Genomic DNA, 22,225 nt, shown 5'->3' with positions numbered 1-22,225 from the left:
CAGTTGTGTCCGCCGCGCCCGGCACGTCGTGGGCACCCTCTGCACATCTGTATAGCAAATGATGTGCCTCCGAGAATGTGGGGGCTGAGCACGTGGAGCTCTGGAAAGCAGGACAGCGAAGGAGGAGGGTTTCTGAGACTACAAAAGCAACAGGAAGGCTGACTAGGGCTGGCGGCGCCCCGCGGGGGGCTCTGCCCGCGTGGCGCCTGTGCGCGTGGGGGCGCGGGGCACGTGCGCGTGTGCGCGTGGGGCGCGGGGTGTGTGTGCCCGCGCCGTGCCCCCCGCGTGCTACCGGGCGTGAGTCACCGCGGGGCTCGCCTTTATAACTGCCGCCAGGCTCGCGGCTCGGCAGAGCAGCCCGGCCACGCGTCCCCAACGTCCCCGATCGCGTGCCCCAACCGCCACCGTGTCCCCGGGGCGCCATGGGGGCCCCGCGCTGTGCCCCGCTACTGCTACTCCTGCTGCTGCCGCTGCTGCTCACGCCGCCCACCGGGGATGCCGCGGTCATCACCGGGGTAAGCTGCCCGCGCACCTGTCGCTCCCGGATCGCCCCCGGGACACCAGGCCCGGGGTGTGTAGGCACCAGGAAGGGTGTGTCCTGTGTGACAGTCTCATGGATCGTCCTTTGGCCACTTGGGAACGTGTCTTGCTCCCAAGGCAGGGGACAGTCAGGCGCATCTTGGAATTAAATTGCCTCAGCAGCGCCTTCCCTCCCTCTCCCTCCAGCACTCCTTGCGTTGGGTCTGCTGTTCTATTTAGCAGCTCCAAGAAGTTTCTTCCCCGGTGAGAAAGTTCTTTTCCAGGGGCTAGAAACCCTCACCTCAAAATCTGACCGCCCTTCCTTGAATTGCAAAAGAGCAAGACATACACCTCAAATTCCACAGCTCCCGGGTGGGCTTACCCTGTGAAGTACCTTGGGCCGTGGTCATGTGTGAGCTTTGGAAAGCAACTGTGGGCTCTTCTTACTGTGTTCTGGGGGCAGCTGCTCTTTTACATTTATGTTATTTTTTATTTTCCCCCTTCTTCATCGTGAAGTTCTCCTTACATAAACTATCAAGTTTGATTCCTGATACCTCACTCCCACGGCTTGGCGATGGAGCAGGCTGTCACTAGACATTGTTTAGACTCACAGAGAGCATCTCCATCACGTTTAGAAATAGCCCGTTTCTTCAACAATTTGAGTTTTCTTTTTGTCTATCTAAAGAATGAGTTCACAGCACAACACTTCGGAAGTCTGTTTTAAATAGCCCAGCTGAACCTTGGCTGTTGGCTGTTGTTTTACTCATTAAAGAAAAAGAAAGTTGCTAGCATATTTTTTCAGTAGATCTATTTATTTAAATCATTTTTAATATGTAAGAGTACGTTATTGGATTTTAATATAGATCTGTTTGGAACGATGACATACAGGCAATAAAATAACATGTCATTTAAAAGAAGGGTCATCGTGTTGAGTAAATGAAGACGGATGTTCTCTGAGTTTCCTAGTATACAGACTGCATTCTGAAAGCTCTGGGGCTATGACAGCATTGAGTTATGTCCCATAGATATTTGGTTTTATGCCTTGTGGTACTTATTAGAGCAGAGATTCTTAAAACCACTTACATAGCTTCAACCATAGCCAGTTGGTGTGCGTGAACAAAAGTCTCTACAGTGTCTTTGTAACACATGCGAATGGAAACATGATTGGGTGGGTTTTCCCTCCTTCCCCTGCTGGTTCATTCTAAGTGTTTCCTAATCCTCTAAGCCCCAAGGTTCCTGGGCAGTGCAAGTGGGTTTTGTTCCATTCACAGGAGGACACTTTGCAAGGCTCTGCAATGGGTTAAGAAGAATAAAGAGTACTAGGAAACAGCTGTCTAATTAAAAAGATATAAACTTATGCAATTCTCTGTAAATTTCCAACAACTGAAGCTTTTTGTTATGAAATGAAATTTTATCTCATTTCATGTTTACATGCTGGTGGGATTCGGGGGTGGGGAGAAGTGCTGGTACAGTCAGTTATGTGGACTCTGCTTTTTTGTTATTCTTCTTGTTAATTCAATGTTATGAAAAGAGTATTGGAAAAAATTTTCTCTAAAGTAACACAGCAATAAAGTGAAGTTAGGTTCATCTGGATTCAAATGAAAAAGTCAGTTATTTATCTAGATACCGTGTATACAGGGTGATAAGCATCTAAGTGATTGATTGAATTTTAAAAGATTTTGGTCTGGCTTTTTTTTTTTTATGGTCTTAGAAAGAGCTGCTGGGGCTTTGGAAGTTAGTCTTGTACATCTGTTAAAAGACTGGTTGAAATATCCACCTGAAGTTTTTACTACACACACACAAGCACAGTCTTTGAACTTGATGTCTCCATATAGATGTATTAAGACCGTATTTGTTGAGTAGACCTAACATTTCAGGACTATGATGGTCGTGTTTGCATGATTTCTGGTGTCCAGACAAAAATAAAAAGGTGGGAATGTTTAAACATCATCTTATAACAAAGGAAGAAGAAAAGCCACCCAAAGTTAAAGTTGTGGTTTTTAAGCCACTGCTTATTTTGAACAACAAATGGATTGCTACACATTGCTAAAACAAAGCATCCCTTTTTTGTTGTTGGCTCTAAGAAAAGCTACAGTTCTTAAGATACATTTTCATGCAAATCAACGTGGGCTTCATTTACGTGGCACTGCATGGGAAGTCCTCTATATTGATTTTTCAGCTGCATGGACTTGCAGTTTGTGTATGCGGCCATGGGGGGTGGCGTGTGCCTTGAGGAGTTACTGCTGCTGGTTACATCTGTGCTTTCCTGTGCCTGTCCTCACCTGCTGGACCTTTGCGGCTAGTTTCCCATGTCCACGTCTGCTGCCCCGGAGCCAGTCAGTTCCTTTCTGTATGTCGTTCTCATGAAAGACTAGTGGGAAGGGGCAAAAGTCTTGGTCTGTCCCTTCCCACCCTTGGACAGTTGGTATTTTGAAAGAGGAAATGGTGAAAATCAGGGTACCCATGCAGGAAGCATCCAGTCTCACAAAGCACAGGGCAAACGTTTGAAAGGGAAAATGAGCACTTCTCAATGTTACATCAGTGCCTTTACAGGTCTGCAGCACTTTGTACCCAATTTAGAGACTATGTCCATCTCTTTTTTAAAACTAGGCCCCCTATTAGTAGTCATAAAAATCTTGTGATTTGCTTTGTGTAGTTCTGAATGGCCGTGTATAGCACAGGGCTAGCATAATAAACTCATACTTCAATTTTAGCCATAAAGCATCAGAAGAGAGCCAAAGTGCTGTTCCCCTCCTCTTTCCTTCTTAATCCTGGGTTTCATCATACAGAAGCTCTTTAGTCTGTGGAACATTCTAATCAATGTTGATTGTAGGTATAAGTAAATGGAGCTTAGGGTTCTGTTTTATTAAAATCACTGCATTAGGATACATGCTGGGTGAGGTGTTCACACACACACATACATGTATGGGCATGCGTGTGGAAGACAGACATTAAGCACAGGTGTTGTCCTCAGATGCTATCCACCTTATTTTTTGAGACATGGTTTCTCACACGGCTTAGAATGCCCTAGTTTGGCTAGACTGGTTGGCCACCAAGCCCCGAGGATCGGTCTGCCTCCATCTTCCCAGAGGCGGGATTACATACAAGCCAGAGTCGAGCCACCACGTCTGGCTTTACTTGTGGGCTCTGAGGATTGAACTCGTGTCCTCGTGTTTAGGTGGCAAGTACTTTATTGGCTGGGCATTTGGATATTTAAAGAGGGTTTTCTCTGCTAATTTTAGAGTTCCCCAGCCTGAGCCTTTCCCACTGTCTATATTTATCTGTTGGTTTATTTTGTTCCAGGCTTGCGACAAGGACTCCCAGTGTGGAGGAGGCATGTGCTGCGCTGTCAGTATCTGGGTGAAGAGCATACGGATCTGCACACCTATGGGCCAAGTGGGAGACAGCTGCCACCCCCTGACTCGGAAAGTTAGTGTCTGTGCTGGGACTTCTGGTATACCTGCCTGCTGAGCAAGGCCTATATGATGGAAGACTTGGGTAGTTTGCTTGAAATTGGAAGTCAGAGGACAAAACGGGGTGGGAGAGGGTGGGGGGGATGAAACTATTTCTCTCTTCTCTCTCCTTCCATCCCAATCACTGTTTTTATACCCATTTTATACCATTGCTCTCCTGACATTCAAAATAACCCATTAACATAGTACCTAACATGTGAATGTACTTAGGTTTAAAACAGACAAAGTAGATATTTTACTGGAACAGGCTTTGTAAAGAGTTCTTGAAAAGACTCCAAAATTGACTAGCTAATGGAGGAGTCAGTCAGCTTTGTGGGTTTTGTTTGTTGTATTTTATTTTAAGACAATCACCAATAACTAATTTGCTTACTCTTGTATCTTAAATGTTCTATTTTGTAGTCTAGGTTGGCCTTGAGCTTCTGATTCTACTTTCTCCCCCAAAGTGTGGAGCTTATAGGTGTGTAGCACAGTGCCCAGCTAAAGTTTAGTATTCTAGACCTGTGAGATATGATTTTCATATGGAGATTGGTGACATTTAATTTTCTAACACCATTGCCAAGCAGCTCAATGTCATGGTAACCTAAAGAATTTTGGAAAGGTTATGGATCCTTAGAGGCTGTGTTCCTATGAATTGCAGATTCTCCAACTGGAGGGCCAGTGCGTTTCTGTTACATCAGGAGGTAGATAGATGGGAGGTGACTAGACAGTGTGTAGAACTGTGTCACTGTCCTTCACATGGGAAATATATATATATATATATATATATATATATATATATATATATATATATGTAAACACAGTGTAGTGTCAGGCAAGTGGCAGCCTCTTCCTGCTGTCTCTCTTCTTCCTCATTGAACCCATCAAGCAAATTTGATCCAGAGGCAGTGGTCCAGGGCAGGACCCTATACTCCAGGAAGGGTTCTTTACAAAAGATGTAGCGTATTTTCAAACCAAACAGAATTCTACTTCTTTCTTTTTTTCCCCATATGTCTTTGGATTTGAAGCTATGATAGATACAGCCATCTTCCCTGTGATTCCAACTGTCCCAGATTACACTCCACATTTTCACCCACTCAGAGTACACATAAGGAGATGAGCTTTGGTAGCCTGTTGGTGAGGTGCGCCTCAGTGTGGGGACTCCAGAGTTTGGTTGCTGGGGAGCCTGTCTGAAGGCTGCATTCATGGCTGTCTTTCCTGTGGCTGGTGGCCTTGTGAAATGCTTCCTGTTGCATTTGAGCCGTTCTTCCTGTGGTCTGACAGTGCAAGATTTCACTGTCATTTTTTAAACATGACACACACCTTTTATTCCTGGACATTCTGAGATACAGAGGGCGTTACCGTTAGTCACCTGTCTAAACACCAGGCTTCTCAGGAGCAGGTGAGGCTGGTTCCGCTGCTTTGGGCACTGAATCAGGTTTCTTCCTTACTCCTAGTGAGTCTTCTCTTGTGCATGGAAGCCATTGTCCCTAAGTAGCTTCCTGTTGCCTTATTGCTCTGAGAATCATGTATAGAACATTCCTAAATAAATAAAACGTGGCCTTTTGGTCTTAACAGTATCTACTCTCGTGGGTCAGCTCGGATGAGCCATCCAGTCTGTATACACTGTTGTGTATGTCGCCCTTACCCAGTGTCTCACCCCTGTACTGCAGTTCTCGATTTGCCATGCACTCAATACGACATTAAGCCCAGGTGAGGTCGCACAGACAGCCTGTGAGACTATACACAGCTACCTTTCCATCTTCCTGACATCCCCTTGCCTGTGTGGCCTGGATTACCCCATTCCTCAACCCTAGTGAAATCAGATGTGGTCATCTGAGCATTTTTTCCTGAACTGAAAACCAAATGGCAGAGACAAGATGCCCACCAGGATAAGCACTAAGAGTACAGGTTTGTAATTTGCGCCATGTGTGTATCCATGTATCCATGTTTCTTTGTTTGCCTATGAATGTCAGACACTGATGTTGGCTGCCTTCCTCACTCGGTGCCCGGCTTTTTAGCTAAGTGCTGAGGATCTGAACTTGCCTAGCTTGACAAGCAGTGTAGAGTCGGAGCCATCTCCCCAGGTCCTTGCATTTGTTTAAAGACAGCATTAGCAGGGGGACGGTAGTGCACGCCTATAATCCCAGTACTTGGGAGGCAGAGGCAGGAAGATCTGCCTGGTCTACTAGGGCAGCCAAGGCTACACAAAGAAACGCTGTCTTGAAAAACAGAACAGAACAAAGAACTCAATAATAATAATAATAATAATAATAATAATAAAAACCAAGCAAGAAGAAAGCATTTAATTGGACTTACAGTTGCGGAGGGTCAGAGTCCATGACTGCAGAGTAAAGGCAGGAACAGCTGCGAGCTCAGAGCTTGGACCACAAGCAGGAGGCAGAGATCATCCAGGGATCAGCCTTTTGAAACCTCAAGTCCATCCCCAGTGACAACCTCCCACAAAGGCATGTCTCCTAATCCTCCCCAAACAGGAGACCAAGTATTCAGATGTTTGAACCTATGGTGACCGTCCTTATCCAAACCACTACAGACAGCTTCGTTCTGTGGGCCAGTCAACAGAATGTCTGCTTTGCTGGGCAGAAACTTTGGCCCATAATTCCAGGCGTCAATTCCTGTTTTCTCTACTTTTGAATTTGATGATTTACTGTGTTAGTATGTTTTTCTTACTCCTCATTAGCATCTCTCTCTCTCTTTTTTTTCTAGTGGGATTTATTCATGTTCTTAATGATGATATTTACTAAATTCTTTCTCTTTTGGGTTTAGGATTCTCTCAAGCATCTTCGGTAATTCTGGCTTAGTGGCCATGAGTTCCCTTAATTTTTACCACAGAGGGTACATACTTATCCCTTGTGAAGGACAGACAGCATTGCTGGGTACAACAATCATGGTTGGTAGTTATTTTCATGCAGGACCTGAAATACATCATTCCCTGCCTTCCTGCCATTTAGAGTTCCTTCTGAGAAGTCTGCTGTTTGTCTAATATATTTGCCTTCAAACGTTACTTGACATTTCCTTCTAGCAGATTTTAATATTCTTTTTGTCCTACACTTTTAACAGCTTAGCTATGATATGTCATGGTGACATACTTCTGTGGTTATGTGTGTTTAAGGTTCTAAATGTGTCTTGTACCTGCATGTCTATGTCTCTCTCAAAATTTGGGGAAGTTTACTGCTGTTATTTTTCTGAGGAGGTTTTCCATGCCCCCAACCTGTAGCTCTTCTTCATGTGTGCCAATGATCTGAATATTTGAGTTTTTAAGAGTATCCCACAGTTATTGCATATTCTCTCTCTTCCTCCCTCCCTCCCTCCCTCCCTCCTTCTCTCTCTCTCTCTCTCTCTCTCTCTCTCTCTCTCTCTCTCTCACACACACACACACACACACACACACACACACACACATACACATATATTGTTCTTTCTTTCTGACACTAACAACCCAAATGATGTGTCTTCAAGCTCTGTCATTTTTTTCTTCTGCTTGATCTAATACGACTGAGGCTGCCAAGTAGTGTTTCTATCTGACCTGCAGAACATCTTGTTTCCTCTGAGACGCCTGTCGGTTCTCCTTCAGATTCTGTGTTGGCCTTCCCTAATTCACTTAGCTGCCTGTGTTTTTTCATTAATCTTGTATTTCTGTTGAGAATGGTTCATCTGCTGGGATGGGTATCTTTTGTGACATCATGTGACTTCCTTAGTGGCTTCCTCTTGAAAGTGTGTCTTGGGAGGTCTCAGTCCTGGATTTTGATTGATTGGAGGCATGAATTCTCTCATTCTTATAATAATCTCCAACGCTAATTCTTCCGCCAAGGTTCTTCCTCACAAGACCCCCAATATAGGCAAAAGCTAAAATTAGAAAGAGGCTAGCTGAGTGCTGTAGTTGGAGATCTTCTCTCCAGGTGCCACCAAGCCCCCGAGGTCCCACAACCCACATATAAAATAATCACTCACATGCTTATATTGCTTACAAACTGTATGGCCGAGGCAGGCTTCTTGTTATCTACTTCTTCTGTCTTGAATTAACCCATTTCTGTTAGTCTATATTTTGCCACATGGCTTGTGGCTTACCAGTGTCTTTACATGTTGCTTCTCATGGCAGCGGCTGGCAGTGTCTCTCCCCCAGCCTTCCACTTCCCAGAATTCTCTTTTCTCTTGTCCCGCCTATACTTCCTGCTTGGCCACTGGCCAAACAGCATTTTATTTATACAGAGCAATATCCACTGCAGAGTGCTTAAGTGGGCAGGGCAGGGTGGGGCTGGGGCAGGGACTTTCTTGCTATTTTTGATATTTAAAAAGCATCTGAGTTTTGTTTCCATGATTTAACTTGAAGTTCTTGCTTGCTGTAATGCCAATTCTGAAAGCAAATGAGACTACCTTCCCACATACCTCTGCTTGTGCCCCTGCAGTTCGTCTTGATGGCAGGGCAAATAAAGAAACCTATAAATAACTATGGTTTTATAGTGAAGCCAAGTGATAAAGCGACCAAATTGCTCAAGACAAGATTCATGTCAGGTTCACCTTCCCCCATGGAGATGTCGCCATGAAACATATTTCTAGAACTCATTTTTTTATGGTGTTTTATATGCTTTTCTCCTATCCTGGAAAATTTGAAAAGTCATTTTGATGAGGGTCGGTGCTGAAGTTGGTAATCTTGGTGAAGATTAGGTTAATGTAGTCTAGAAAAGTGTAGTTCTTCTAGAATGTTCTCAGCTATGTTGTCCCCAAGATAAGTAAAGAAAAATGTTTCTATAAATATGCCCTGATGAACACTACAGGACAGTTTTTCATTTCTACTCAAGTTCAGTGATGGTTTGTTAGTAATTTGTAAAAATATAGATCCTTTATGGAAAAATTCTTTCTCTTACTTCTGGTTGGCATAGTCAGTAGCCCCCAAATCTGACTTTTGAATGAAAAGAGGGATATTTGAGATGAAGCCAGAGCCAAAGGTGGAGACAGGCAGTTCTGAGGTCAAGTCCCTTCTTTATCTCAAGTACATCCATTGACTTGTGGACTTACAGTTGGTGTTGTTAGACTATCATTTTAAAAGCTCAGAGGTTTTTGTTTTATATTTGATAATTCAAAGTGGGATAAAACAGTGGGACTTGATAGCACAAGGCTATAATCTCAGCCCTTGGGGCCCTGAGGCAGGTGGATCCCAGGTTCAAGGTCAGCCTAGGTTTGGGAGTGAGTCCCTAGGGCACTAGCTGAGGGTTAGAGCGAGTACCTCATGTAACTAAGAACCTGAGTTCAATCCCAAGCACCATCAAAAGCAAAATAAACAAGGAAGCAAAGAGCTCAAAACATTGGTTTACCTGGAGAAAGCACATTTTATAGGAAACAATGGTTTTAAATGATATCATTTTTTAACACTTTGATTGACTCATGAAATTACATCTTTAGAAAACACTGTTTTTAAAACACACTATTTTGATGTCTATTAATGGTTACATTGTGGTCTTCACTAGATTATGGTCTTCATAATTTAAAAAACCAGAGTACTAAAAAAGGAGGATTTTTATGCCAGGTTTTCTATTGGATTTGGTGGATATAATTAATACTTGGATTTTTTTTTTTTTACTGTTTTACTATTTTATTTGTTTTTTTGTTTGTTAATTTAAAGAGCTGTTCTGATCTCATCTTTTAAGTTTGTTCCACCCTCTGGTTTGCTTGTACCGGAACTCAACACAGAGCCTTGTCTGTGCTAGGCAAGTGTTTTCCCACTGAGCCACACACCCAGCTCCAGTCCACTCTGTATGTGTGTCTCTATTATATGTTTGCATAGGTGTGTGTGTGTGTGTGTGTGTGTGTGTGTGTGTGTGTGTGTGCGCGCCAAGGACAGGGGTCAATGTTGCTGTCTTCCTCATTAAATTTACACCTCATTGTTTGAGACAGGGACTGTCATTGAACCTGGAGCTCAGGGCTTAGCTGGGCGGGCTGGCAGGTGTCTGTCAGTCATGCATATGTCTCCAGCGTTGCAGCGCTGTGGTTACAGATACACACTGTGCCTGGCTTTCATGTGGATTCTGGGCTGAGAACTCAGGTACAAGCTCTTAATTGACTGAGCCATTTCCCTGCCCCCACCCACTTTTATGTACACATTTTAACAACATTTTCTTCCTTTCCTTTTTTTTCTCTCCTCCTTCCTTTCTCTCCATTTCTCTCTCTTTCTCTCTTTCTCTTTCATTTCTCAACAGTCTCTCACTATGTAGAATTTATAACCTTCTACCTCCTGAATATTGAGATTATAGTGCAGGTGTGCATCACCACACCCAGCTACAATTTTTTTTTTTTTATTTCACTTTGGAACTTGGCCCGTACATTACCTTTTCTGAAAGAAAAAAAAAAAATACAATTTGAGTCTTGCTAAAAAAGTTTTTGAAGATGTCAAACTTTGTTAGTGGTTCCTGTTTTGAAGGCAGTGTATGACGGAAGACCGTCAATATAACTTAAGGATATGCTCTTGTAAGTGTATTTGTTAACGTTGAGCAGTTGTGGTAAGACTAAAAGGTAACTAGTGTGACTTAACCGTTGGATGCTTGGAGAGAACCATGATTTCCTCATTCCTCCTACTGTGGCCCTCAGGAGTCACTGGTGTAGTGACTTCTTCGAGCAGCATCAGAGCTGTGGCTGCAGGCTCAGTTGACAGTGTCAGGGACCGAGACATACTGCAGTTTCACTCAGGGCTCTCAATCTTTACCCTGTACCTAGTTTCTCCAGGTGGTGGCATCTTGCAAAACTGGAGGACACTCAGTGACAGGCAATCATGCAGTCAGGATAGAAAGCAGTTCCGAAACTATGGAGCCATGTTCCTCCCTCCCACCCCCCACCCTTCTTTCCCCGTGTGTGTGTGTGTGTGTGTGTGTGTGTGTGTGTGTGTGTGTGTGTGGTGTTTGTGTATGTGTGTATGTATGTGTGTGTGTGTGACTGGAGACTAAAGGCAGGACCTCACCCCTTAGGCAAGCACTCTACCACTGAGCTATATACTCAGCCCCACATTTTCTTTTTACTTTGAACTAGGGTCTCATTACGGTCCAAGCTGGGGCCTTGAACTCACCATCCTCCTGCGCCAGTCCCCTGTAGGATTTTACAGGTCTATGCTTCAGTTTTCCCTTTAAAAGTCCCACAAGCGCCGGGGCGTGGTGGTGCACGCCTTTAATCCCAGCACTCGGGAGGCTGAGGCAGGCGGATCTCTGTGAGTTCGAGGCCAGCCTGGTCTAGAGAGCAAGTTCCAGGAAAGGCGCAAAGCTACACAGAGAAACCTTGTCTCGAAAAAGCAAACAAACAACAACAACAACAACAAAAAGGACCACAAGCAAGTTAGAACCATGCTCTTTCTGTCTTGGTGAGTTACGAATCTGCCGTTTGGAATTGTGGGCTCTAAGAAGTTGGTCCTCTACTGATGCCAAAGCAGCTGCCAAGTTTGGGACTAGTGGTTAGAGTGTGGACCGATGTAAACATTTCTTGGCTCCAGGAGCACCTGTTTGCTTCATTTTCTGAGGCTTCTGAACCTAGAAGTGAATGGGCCCAGGGAGAATCAGGCGAGAGTCTGCTGAATGGATGATTTTGGGACTCAATGCTGTTTACCACTAGGGACTTCCAAAAGGAAAGGGAGAAGGAAAAGTGCTGTGTGCTTGCATGGCTTGAAAACGATGCTTGGAAGGAGAGATGCGGATTGGGTCTTGGTTTGCATGAGAAAAGGTAAGCACCAGGACGAAAGGCCCTGAAGTTCATAGGGGCCGGTCTGGATTGCTGTTCATGCAAAGGGCCTTTCCTTCTGGTTCATGGTTGCATCCTTCAATACCTAGAGTAGGGGCTGGAGATAGTAGGTAGCATATCAACTTGAAACCCGCTTGCTGGATCCTGTGCATAACCCTTTGATGGGATATTTTTCACTTGCCTGGGACAAGCACAGTTCCTTGAATATTGCTGCTGGCTGCTAGTTATTAGCTTCAGTACCAGGTATATTTTGAGCTAGCTTACTGTTTACTGAGAGGGCTATCCTGGCTGTAAGGACAGAATCATCCCCAGTAATTGAGAGCTAAGGCTTGGTCTGGAGAAGTCTTGCAAAAACTGAGAGCCAGACTGGATTGCAAAGATCACTGGTGGTCACATGCCACACTGCCCAGGTGTCATTGTCTAAGCTGGCCCAGCTATACCCAGCTGTCGGATGTGTTCTGAGTGGTAACCACATCCCCCCCCACACACACTTCTGCCTTATCCCAGCAGCCTTGAGTGGCAGAACCATTCCGAGCACACCATCTGCCCGAGCCCTACTGGCAGCGTGGTGGTGGCTGTGCATAGATGCCGTGTGTAGCCTCTGGAAATAACCACTCATCCAAAAGGCAAAAGGCACCGGGGAGCCTGGCCGTGTGCCCTGTTCTGCCTGGCGACCACACCACAAGTCCTGCCCTCTGCCATTTCCCTCCCTTCCCTTCGTGTTTATTGACGTCAATCATCTCCCCGACCCATCCAGAGGCATGTTGCAAATGGAAGGCAGGAAAGAAGAAGGGCGAAGAGAAGAAAAAAGAAAAAGGAGGTAAGAAGAATGAGAAAGAGAGAGAGCGCGGCCTCGCTGCTGAGGGATACACCCAGGACTCCTGGTTTTCACTCTGTACATGAGCATTGGGTCCGCCCTCGCGCCCCCTCAGGTCAACCCAGGAGTAAGGCTGGAATGGTTCTGCCACTGTCTGAAGACAGCCTTTTGCCTTTTTCTTTCTTTAATCTATAAAGAACTATATTTTGAAAACATCTGGGTAATTGGTGTGGGGTGGCTTCCTTTGATAGGACAGACCAGAAATACATAAAAGGACAGCTAATAAAACATTTGAGTTGGAAAAAGGGTTCACATTCTGCCTCTGTCTCTCTCTCCAGGGTCTTCCACCAGGCTATTCCCCCATTCGTGATTCTCCTTTTCAGCATCCTGAGTGCTGCTGTTACAGGATTGAACCACCCAACCAGACCAGGGTGTTAACCTATGGGCTCGGGTGGTTTTCCTGTCTCTCCTTGTTCTAGAACTTTGGAAAGCATGCGTATTGTGAGTGCTAGCTGTCGGTGAACTGCCTCAATCCAGGGCCACTGGTGGCTTGTACAGGGATTGTGAGTCAGGCTGAGAGCCTCTGGGTGCAGTAGTTCCTCAAATTGATTTCACTCTAGACATCCTCAGTGATTGAACTTTGACAGCTGTGTGTGAATGTGTGAATTTCCATATTCCTGACTGGCTATGGATTCATACTTGTGCATTGGATCCATGTGGTCATGCCTAGGCTTGTCTTTCCTTGTGGAGTTTACATAGCAAGACACTTTTCAAGACAGGGTTTCCCTGTGTAGCTTTGCACTTTTCCTGGAACTCACTTGGTAGCCCAGGCTGGCCTCGAACTCACAGAGCTTCTCCTGGCTCTGCCTCCCGAGTGCTGGGATTAAAGGCGTGTGCCACCACCACCTGGCTGCAAGACACTTGAAAACAAGAGTAAAAGGGAGGGCTAGAGAGATGGCCCATTCAGTAACATGCTTGCCACAGAAGCATGAAGACCTGGGTTCTAGCCCCCAAAACCTCAGTACAAAAGCCAAGGGCAGCACTGAGCTTCTGAAATCCATCCCAGCACTGAGGAGGAAAAGGCAAGTGGATCCTGGGGCTCAGTGGATCCTGGGGCTCAGTGGCCAGCCAGCCTATTGGAATTGGCCAGCTCCAGTTTTATTAAGAGACCCTGTCTCAAAATGGAAAAGAGATTGAAGAAGGAAGGCATTCAACATCCACCTCAGCCCTCCACATGGACCCTGCATAAATTTCCATGCACACACACACACACACACACACACACACACACACACACACACGTGCGCGCTCGAGAAATGAGAAAATGCAGAAGGCAAAAAGACTTGGTGTTACTGGTCCATCTAGAGCCAAACACTCAGCTCCAGTTGTGTGAACTTGGGCTGTTTGCTCATCTCTGCACTTCCATCTCTCATCTGCAAAACAGGTGTGACTCTGTATTTGAAATCTTCATATGCTGATGGCAGGGATGGGAAATATGATGTATATGTAAAGACCTCTGTATATCACCTACTGAGCATTTAGTAACATGGTTTAGGATCCAAGGATCCACAGAAAGATTTCATTCGTTTTCATTTTTATTTTTGTCAGAGTGATGGGCAGATGGCTCGGTTGGTAAGAGTGCTTGTTCTGCAATCACAAAGACCTAGATCAAATCCCAGTGTGAACATAAAAAGCCAAGCATGGTGGGTGCTCAGTGCCTGTGACCCAAACACTGGCGGGGGGGGGGGGGGGGGGGGGGGGGGGGGGGGTGTAGAGATGGATGTACCTCAGGACCTGACTGGTCTGCCAGCCTAGTTGAAACAACAAGCTCATCTTCAGCAAGCATGTTACTGAATTTATATATATATGCACTAAATAAATGAACAGGTAAATTGAAAAATCAAACTTTTCTGACTCGGTACCCTTTTCTCTTTTAGGTTCCATTTTGGGGGCGGAGAATGCATCACACTTGTCCCTGCCTGCCAGGCTTGGCGTGTTTACGGACTTCTTTCAACCGGTTTATTTGTTTGGCCCGGAAGTGATCACTTTGAAGTAGGAACTTGAAGTGTGAACCTCCACTGCACAATGTCTGTCGAGTCTCACTTGTGATTGTGTCACACAAAGAACATGCCAGAAAGAAATGCTCTCGCTTCCTCAACTTTCCAAGTCACATTTTGAAGTGATTTTTTTTTTTTCTTTTTGAAGGAGAGTTTTGATTTTTGGATAGACTTATAAAGGGCAAAGCATTCTGGAATGGCTTCTCATTTCCCTGTTTATGTTTTGGCTTGACATTTTTTTGAATGCCAGTAACAACCACTTTCACAAATAGGAGAATAAGAGTAGGTATTTTGCTGCAGAAGCTTTTTTTTTTGTCCTTTGCAAACCGTCTGCCCATCCTGCCCAGTGCAGACACTCCCTTCCTCCCTCTTCAAAGACTCCCATGGCCCTCACTTTAGCCTAGTATTTTAAAGTGCGGTCTCTACAACCCTAGCTTGCTGGCAGAGCCACGGCGGAGGCTCAGACAGCTAGCTCCAGATTTATTTGGTGGCAAGAGGACGCATTTGAACCAGACCCTCTAGACAGCTCATTGGGAGTGGAAGTTGGGAGTGCTTCTGGAACTTTCCTGCACCCATCTAGCCAGGCCGTTCAGTCGTACTGGTTAACTGGTGGTAGGACAAAGTGAATGGGACAAGGAATGTGGACCACTTTTCTAGATTTGTTTGAGTGAAAGGCGTTTTCTCCCTAGTGGAATATTACATTTCTTTTTTCATGTTTTTACTTGAAGCTCTTTTTTTAAATCTTCTTGTTGGAGACATTCTAAAGAAGGCCACTTGAGGAGGAAGCACTGGTTTTCATCTGGTATGACAGGAGTCATCATTTAAAAATCGGTGTTAAGTTATAATTTAAAATTTTATTTGTAACCCAAAGGTCTATTGTAATGGATTTCCTGATATCTTGCCATTTGTACTGGTATCAATATTTCTATGTAAAAAATTCTGTATCAGAATAACGACAATACTGTATATCCTTTGATTTATTTTGATATTATATCCTTATTTTTGTCACGGTTGTCAACAGTTTTTATTACAAGCAGATTTCTATATAGCCCTCGTCCTAAAGTGGGCAGACACCCCAGAGCTGGTGAACTCACCCTAACACTGTGTGGATTTTCATTTCATTCAGGAGAGTTGTGTTTGTGTGAATTTCAAGGCAGCACAAAAATGAATAAATAAACAATGTGTACCCATCAAAAAGGCTTTGGAGAGTGAAGGAAAAAGTGACACCCAGAAGTGACTGTTAGCCAGGATGGCCCTGCAAAGCCTGAAGCATGGGCTAGGCTTTCACCGGCCTTGAACAACTCCCTAAATGTTGTTGGTCCATACTGCATCACAAGTCAACAACATCCAAAACCTTAAGTTTAGCTGACTACACATTTGCCCATGCCCACCCACCGCCTGTTCCTCAAAGTAGACAGCAGTTGTCCATTCCGTGGTGATTGGCTCAGTGAGAGCTTACTCAGGTACGTTGGATATAATTTATCCCTCAGGCTAACGTATGGCACAGTTGTGTGGGATCTGGGTGTACTAGTCACCATAGCTTCTCAGAAGTATTTTCCATTCACTTTCCACTGAAGGAAACATCCTTAGCAAGTCTATTGAAAACAAAATAAAAATCACTTGAACAAGGAATTGTGGGAAAGAAATGGGCGTGTCAGCAATTTGGCTAACATTATTTTCACACACAGCATTCAAGACATTTTCCAGTAAGTGGCAAAATGTAATTTTAATTTTCACCGATTAAAAGCTGAGACTACCCTTTATACATTCTTGCTCTTATGTTTATCAATCCAGTTCAAAAGGCTTATACCTAAAGGGACAGATGGCATGTCAGGTGCCCAACCCAGAAGACCAAAATGTATAGAACGTAAACAGCTGAGTTGGGTACTCATTAGCACCTGCTGCCCCAGAGCCTTGCTGTTTGCGTTCTCTCTCTCTCTCTCTCTCTCTCTCTCTCTCTCTCTCTCTCTCTCTCTCTCTGCTTGTTACTTTCATTGTGTCTAGAATCACACACTACTTAGAGATTATTTTGTTAACTGCCATCAAAACCAACACCTTTCCAATCACAGTCTCACAAACCTTGTAAATCTCATTTCTCAGAAGGTAAATGTTTTTTAAGTATTGCTATTGTGTGTGTGTGTGTGTGTGTGTGTGTGTGTGTGTGTGTGTGCGCGCGCGCGCACATGAGGAAGGGGAGAGGGGAAAGGGGAGTATGCCAAGGCACACCTGTGGAGGTCAGAGACAATTGTGTATGTTGGTTCTCCTATCTTTTTGCATAGGCTCTGGGGAGCAAACGCCAGAGGTCAAGTTTTCACGCCAAATGCTTTAATGGGCTGGACCATCTCACCAGCCCTCAGAGGTTGTTTAGGGTGGTTACATGAGACACGTGTTAGGCATATACCCTGGTAACTGCGTTTTCAACTCCCAGGATGGCCCTTCACTCTACGTCTGGGATGTCCTGGAACTCTACAAGGTAAGGCAAAGTAAGGATTTCCAGGTGAAAAACCAAATACCCGGTGTGTGTGTGTATGTATGTATGTATGTATGTATGTATGTATGTATGTATGTATGTATGTATATACAATGTAGTGAGTTCTCTGGAGAGCAAGGCAGAAGCAGGTCTGGTGCTGACAGCTAGTAACCAAACTCAAGGGGAGCGTCCAGCTCTTTCCCACTGTCAGCTTTCATGGACAGAGTTGAGATCTGATGTGGACTGTTCTCCACTTGGCCCCCATGGTGATCGATGGCCCACCACGAGGTCTTGTACCCTTTGTGTTTCCTCACTCTGGGTGCATTGTGGGCAGCAGCTTCCGACTTCTGCCGCCATGCTGTCCCCTCGCTGATAGACTGTAGAGTCCCCTCAAGCTGGGCACCTACATGAACCCTTCCTCAAGTCGCTCCTTGTCAGCAATTCTGTCCTAGCAATGAGAAGAATAACTAATGCAGAGGACCATTTCTAGCTGTTTAACTTTGTACTTAAAAACTTGTTTTCCTTGTTTGTGCCAGAACGACTGCTCCCACAGCTGAAGGGCTGTGGTGCTCATCTGCATTTCAATACGGCTCTGGTTAAGGCCCTACGAAGGCAGTCAGTTGAGGTACAAACCAAACACAGTCCAATCATCCTCTTCTCTGGTTCTCATTATTTCCTGGCTTCATTTCCTGGGGGATGGAAGGCAGGGGCTGTTTTTAACTTTAACATCAGGACACTTGCAATGTTTAGCATGCATCACTATAAGACCCTTGACAACCTTATGTGACCTTTCCATTTTCACATTGTCACACATTTCAGATAATATCCTTGGAATTGATATTTCATTAGTTCTGTTATCTTTCCCCCACAATGCATTCATTTAACATCTGTACATCTTCCAATGTTGAAAAAAATGTTAATTGGCAGATAAAATATGACTGTGTATGGTAGCCATAATATTTTGAGTTATATGTATATTGTAAAATGGCTAAGCTGCACTAGTTAGCATGTATCTCACCTCATATGCTCTTTATTGTGAAGACATTGAACATCTATGTGGGGGATGTAACACTAACAGCTATCATCATTCCATGCAACAGATTTCCCTGTTAACTTTTCTAATGCCATTCTAAGGACGATAGTCCTTTGTCCCTGGATCCTTAAGGGAATCAATCTTATTCTCTACTCCACCAAAGACACCAGGCTGTTTTTGGCATACACATTTCCCAAAGGTAGAGGCACTATTAATATATGAGTCTCTCAATTAGAGGCAGGGTCTCACTGTGTGTCCCAGGCTGGCCTGTGACCATCATGTTCCTACCCCAGCCTCCCAAGTACCACTGTGCTCAGCTGACAAGCCGTTTTGGAGGTACTGGTCCCAGTTTTCCCATCATCTACCATCCTCCAGTCCGTTAATTTGGTCTTGTTTGGGATGAAGCCTTGGTGTTGAGATACTTTTTAAATGTTTTTCTCTTTAAGGTCTACCTATAGTTAAAAGCCATTGATTAAAAATAAAGGACGGCACGTCTGTGGAAGACAGTGTTCAACAAGACAGTTTTCTAGTTAAATCAGAAGGCAGGAGCTGAATGTCTTTGGAAGTTCCTTAGGTCCTTGGTGTAATTGACTCTGATTTCTTCCTCACTCTAGAAGGAAGCACACAGGGAGGGGCTCCACTGGAGAATTCAGTGGTGGTAGTGTGTAGCTCATTTGAGAGGCAGGTGGTGGGCAGGAGGGTTCCACCCAGTTGGTCTGTGGCTCTCCTGTAGCTCAGATCTCTCTTGATTGTAGACCTTCCAGGGGGACAACTCAGGTGACTCATTGCCTGAAATCTGCCAACAACTGGTCCTTCTCCTTGAGTCTCAGGACTTCTGTTCTACTGGTCCATAAACCATTATTTCCACACAATGTGTATTAGTCTCCAAAGACTAAGAACATTTAAAAAAAGGGGGGGGGATTGCAACATTAAATTGTGATTCGTGGTGACAAAATGCTCAGAGTGCATACACATTTTGAGGACGTGCCCTTGTGCCCTCCTGGGGACTTCCTTGTAGTGTCTGAAACCGTCATGTCTGCAGCTCTTCCATGGCCTGCTTTCTGGAATTACCTACCACTCATGAGTATTCCCAGGCATTCTGTCACATGAGTTCCTCAGGTCCATGGTCCAGACACACACACACACACACACCCTGCTTACTTTCTGGATCACAGTGTTCCACACTGTGAGTGATTTCTTGGTTGTTCTAGGATTCCTTGTAACCCCAGCTCTGACAACTGGCAGGGTCTTTAGACATTGTCATGCATCTCCCAGAGGCAGCAGGTACAGATGAGGACCTGTGCTTTAGGCCACAGCTACTTTGTGTCTGTTTGATATTTTTTTTAATTACACATTTTATTTCCATCTCAAAAAGTAAAATAATCGTAAAAGTTAACCCTTTGTATACTGGGGAGACATCTCAGCTGGTCAGGCACTTGTGCAATGGCCTGAATCACATAGAAAGTAGAACGTAACAGCAAATGCCCATAATCCCAGAGCCAGGGCAGGGAAGACAGGAGTCCTGGGGTTCAAATCATCCATCCTTGGTACTTTGGTGAGCTTAGACAGTGAGAGATCCTGTCTCAATAAGTAAGGTCGAGAACAACTGAGGAAGAGGACAGATGTCGGCCCCCGGCCTCCACACTAAACTGCATACTTGCGAACATGTATACACATACATGTACACACAGACACAGAAGTAATTATGAAGCGCTAAACCTCAGCAAAATCTGAGGAAATGAAATACATTCAAAGTATTAGAAACCCACAGCATGTCACTTGTGAGTCAGTGCCAAAGCAAAGGGCCCAGAGACACTCATCACTGAGGAATGATTTGGCCTTTAGGTCATACTGCTAATCAAATTTCCACAATTGCTTAAATTCACATTTTCATCTTCTTGATTAAAATACAAGCAATGTATGTGTGTGAGGGGGATTTCCATTGACGAAACTCAGGCCAATTTGGAGAAAACTGTGTTTTGTTAAGGTTCGAGAAGCTGTTGAGAAGTTTCCTGGATCGCATTTCTCTGTGACAAGATTAATGCTGGCATGAGGGTGTTTAGCCCGTTCTTTAAACACACAACCCAACCAGCAAAACTTTTTTTTTTTTTTTTTTTTTTTTTATGGGCAATGTAAACATAGACTTTTTGTTGTTGTTGTTCTTTGAGACAGGGTTTCTCTGTGTAGCTTTGCGCCTTTCCTGGAACTCACTCTGTAGCCCAGGCTGGCCTTGAACTCACAGAGACCCACCTGCCTCTGCTTCCCCCCTCACTCCCCCCTCCCCCGAGTGCTGGGATTAAAGGCTTGCACCACCACCGCCTGGCTACATAGACATTCTGAAGAGGAGGGGTTAGTTCGATGGCTCAGCCGATAAGGGTGCTCACCACTCTCACTATGCGAGCCGAATGGCCTGAGTTCAAGCCCTGAGACCTACATACAAGGGAAAAGAGAAAAGAGACACCACAAAGTTGTCCTCCAACCTCCACATGTGTGCTTTGACACACACACACACACACACACACACACACACACACACACACAGAGTAATAACAAAATTAAAATTTTAACCTCTTAGAAATGTTGAAAAGAAGCATCACAGAGCTATCACCCAGTATCTCCTCAATGCCAACAATTTCAGTGGTGACCTCATTCCATCCCAGCCTCTTGCACCTCACCCCTCCTCCTCTTCATTGTCCCAATGCAAACCAACTTAGTATAATCTTCTTGTCACTATATATAGTATTCTGCTCTCCGTTACTGTGACAAAATGTCCCTTGTTAGGTTTCTGTATGTGTATCTCTCTCTGTGTGTGTACATGTTCTTGTATATGTATATACTTGTTTATATGTGTGTGTGCATGTGTAGGCAGGGGCATGTGTGTATGGAGACCAGAGGTCACCATCAGGTACTTTTCCAAGATCACTCTCCACCTTTATTTTTTAAGATTTGTATTTAATGATGTGTCTATGTGTATGTCTGTGTGTGGATATACACACTTGTGTCCTGGTACCCATGGAGACTGCAGGTGTCAGATACCCCCCAATTGAAGTCAAATGAGTTTTTAGCCACCTGATGTGCTTGCTGGGAACTAAACTTGGATCCTCTGGGAGAGCAGTACATACTATTAATCACCAAGCCATCTCTCTAGCTCCTATCTTTAGTTTTGAGACAGAGTCTCTCACTGAACCTACTTATTTTTTGGCTAGACTTTCCAGCCAATGAGCTTCAGGGATCTGTAGACAGTCTTTCTCTGTCTCACCAGCCAGATTCCAAATAACCACATGGAGACTTATTATTATGAAAGTTCAACCAACAGCTTCGTCTTGTTCCTAACTAGTTCATATAACTTAAATTAACCCCGCATTTTTTAATGTACATTCTTTTATGTGTCTTGTTTACATTTTCTCTGTACTCCCCATCCTCCTTCCTCCCTGTCTGTCTGGCAACTCCACCTACTTCTTCCCAGCATTATTTCTGCCTCAAAAATCCTGCCTGGCTATTGGCCATTCAGCTCCCTATTAGAAGATCATCAGGTGTTCTAGACAGGCACAGCAACACAGCTTCACAGAGTTAAACAAATGAAACATAAAAGAATGCAACACATCTTTGCAACAAATATTCCACAGTATAAACTAATGTAACACATCTTAAAATTAATATTCCACAACATTATCCCATAACAGGGCTGCCTATCTCTTCTAACACACACACACACACACACACACACACACACACACACACACACACACACTGGGGATCCAAGCTTAGATCTTCATGCTTGTGTATCAGACACTTTGATGACTGAGCAAGCTCCACAGTTCCTGGCTAGGTTCTTTATAAAGAAAATAAAAAACAAAATAAGGTAATAATACTTACCTTGGGTTTTGAAGGCTCTGAGGAGCATTTTCTGGCTGCTTTACATCTTAGTAGATAGTGAGAGGGAGCAATCATAGGATGCCACATGAAGCTTGAGGAGGGGAGTAGCTAGGAGGACCCAAGTTTTTAATATATAAAAGCTCCTGTCAGTGCACACCTTTAATCCCAGCACAGGGGAGGCAGAGGCAGGTGGATCTCTATGAGTTTGAGGCCAGCCTGGTCTACAGAGCTAGTCACAGGACAGCCAGGGCTACACAGAGAAACCCT

The 22,225-nt window shown here is 44.5% G+C and overlaps 1 protein-coding gene across 1 annotated transcript; it reads left to right on the top strand.

The window, feature by feature from the left end:
- The first annotated feature begins 375 nt into the window (after positions 1–375).
- Prok2 (prokineticin 2) lies at positions 376–15,247 on the top strand. The gene is made up of 3 exons (XM_036182661.1): positions 376–515; positions 3,823–3,948; positions 14,460–15,247. Exons 1-3 carry the CDS (start codon positions 423–425, stop codon positions 14,562–14,564), a joined length of 324 nt encoding a protein of 107 aa, XP_036038554.1. The 5' UTR covers positions 376–422; the 3' UTR covers positions 14,565–15,247.
- Positions 15,248–22,225: the final 6,978 nt, after the last annotated feature.

This window comes from Onychomys torridus, chromosome 3 (genome assembly GCF_903995425.1).
Source record: "Onychomys torridus chromosome 3, mOncTor1.1, whole genome shotgun sequence".
Classification (NCBI taxonomy): Eukaryota; Metazoa; Chordata; class Mammalia; order Rodentia; family Cricetidae; genus Onychomys; species Onychomys torridus.
Note: the sequence above shows the minus strand (reverse complement) of the source record. Positions and strands in the feature narration are given on the sequence as shown.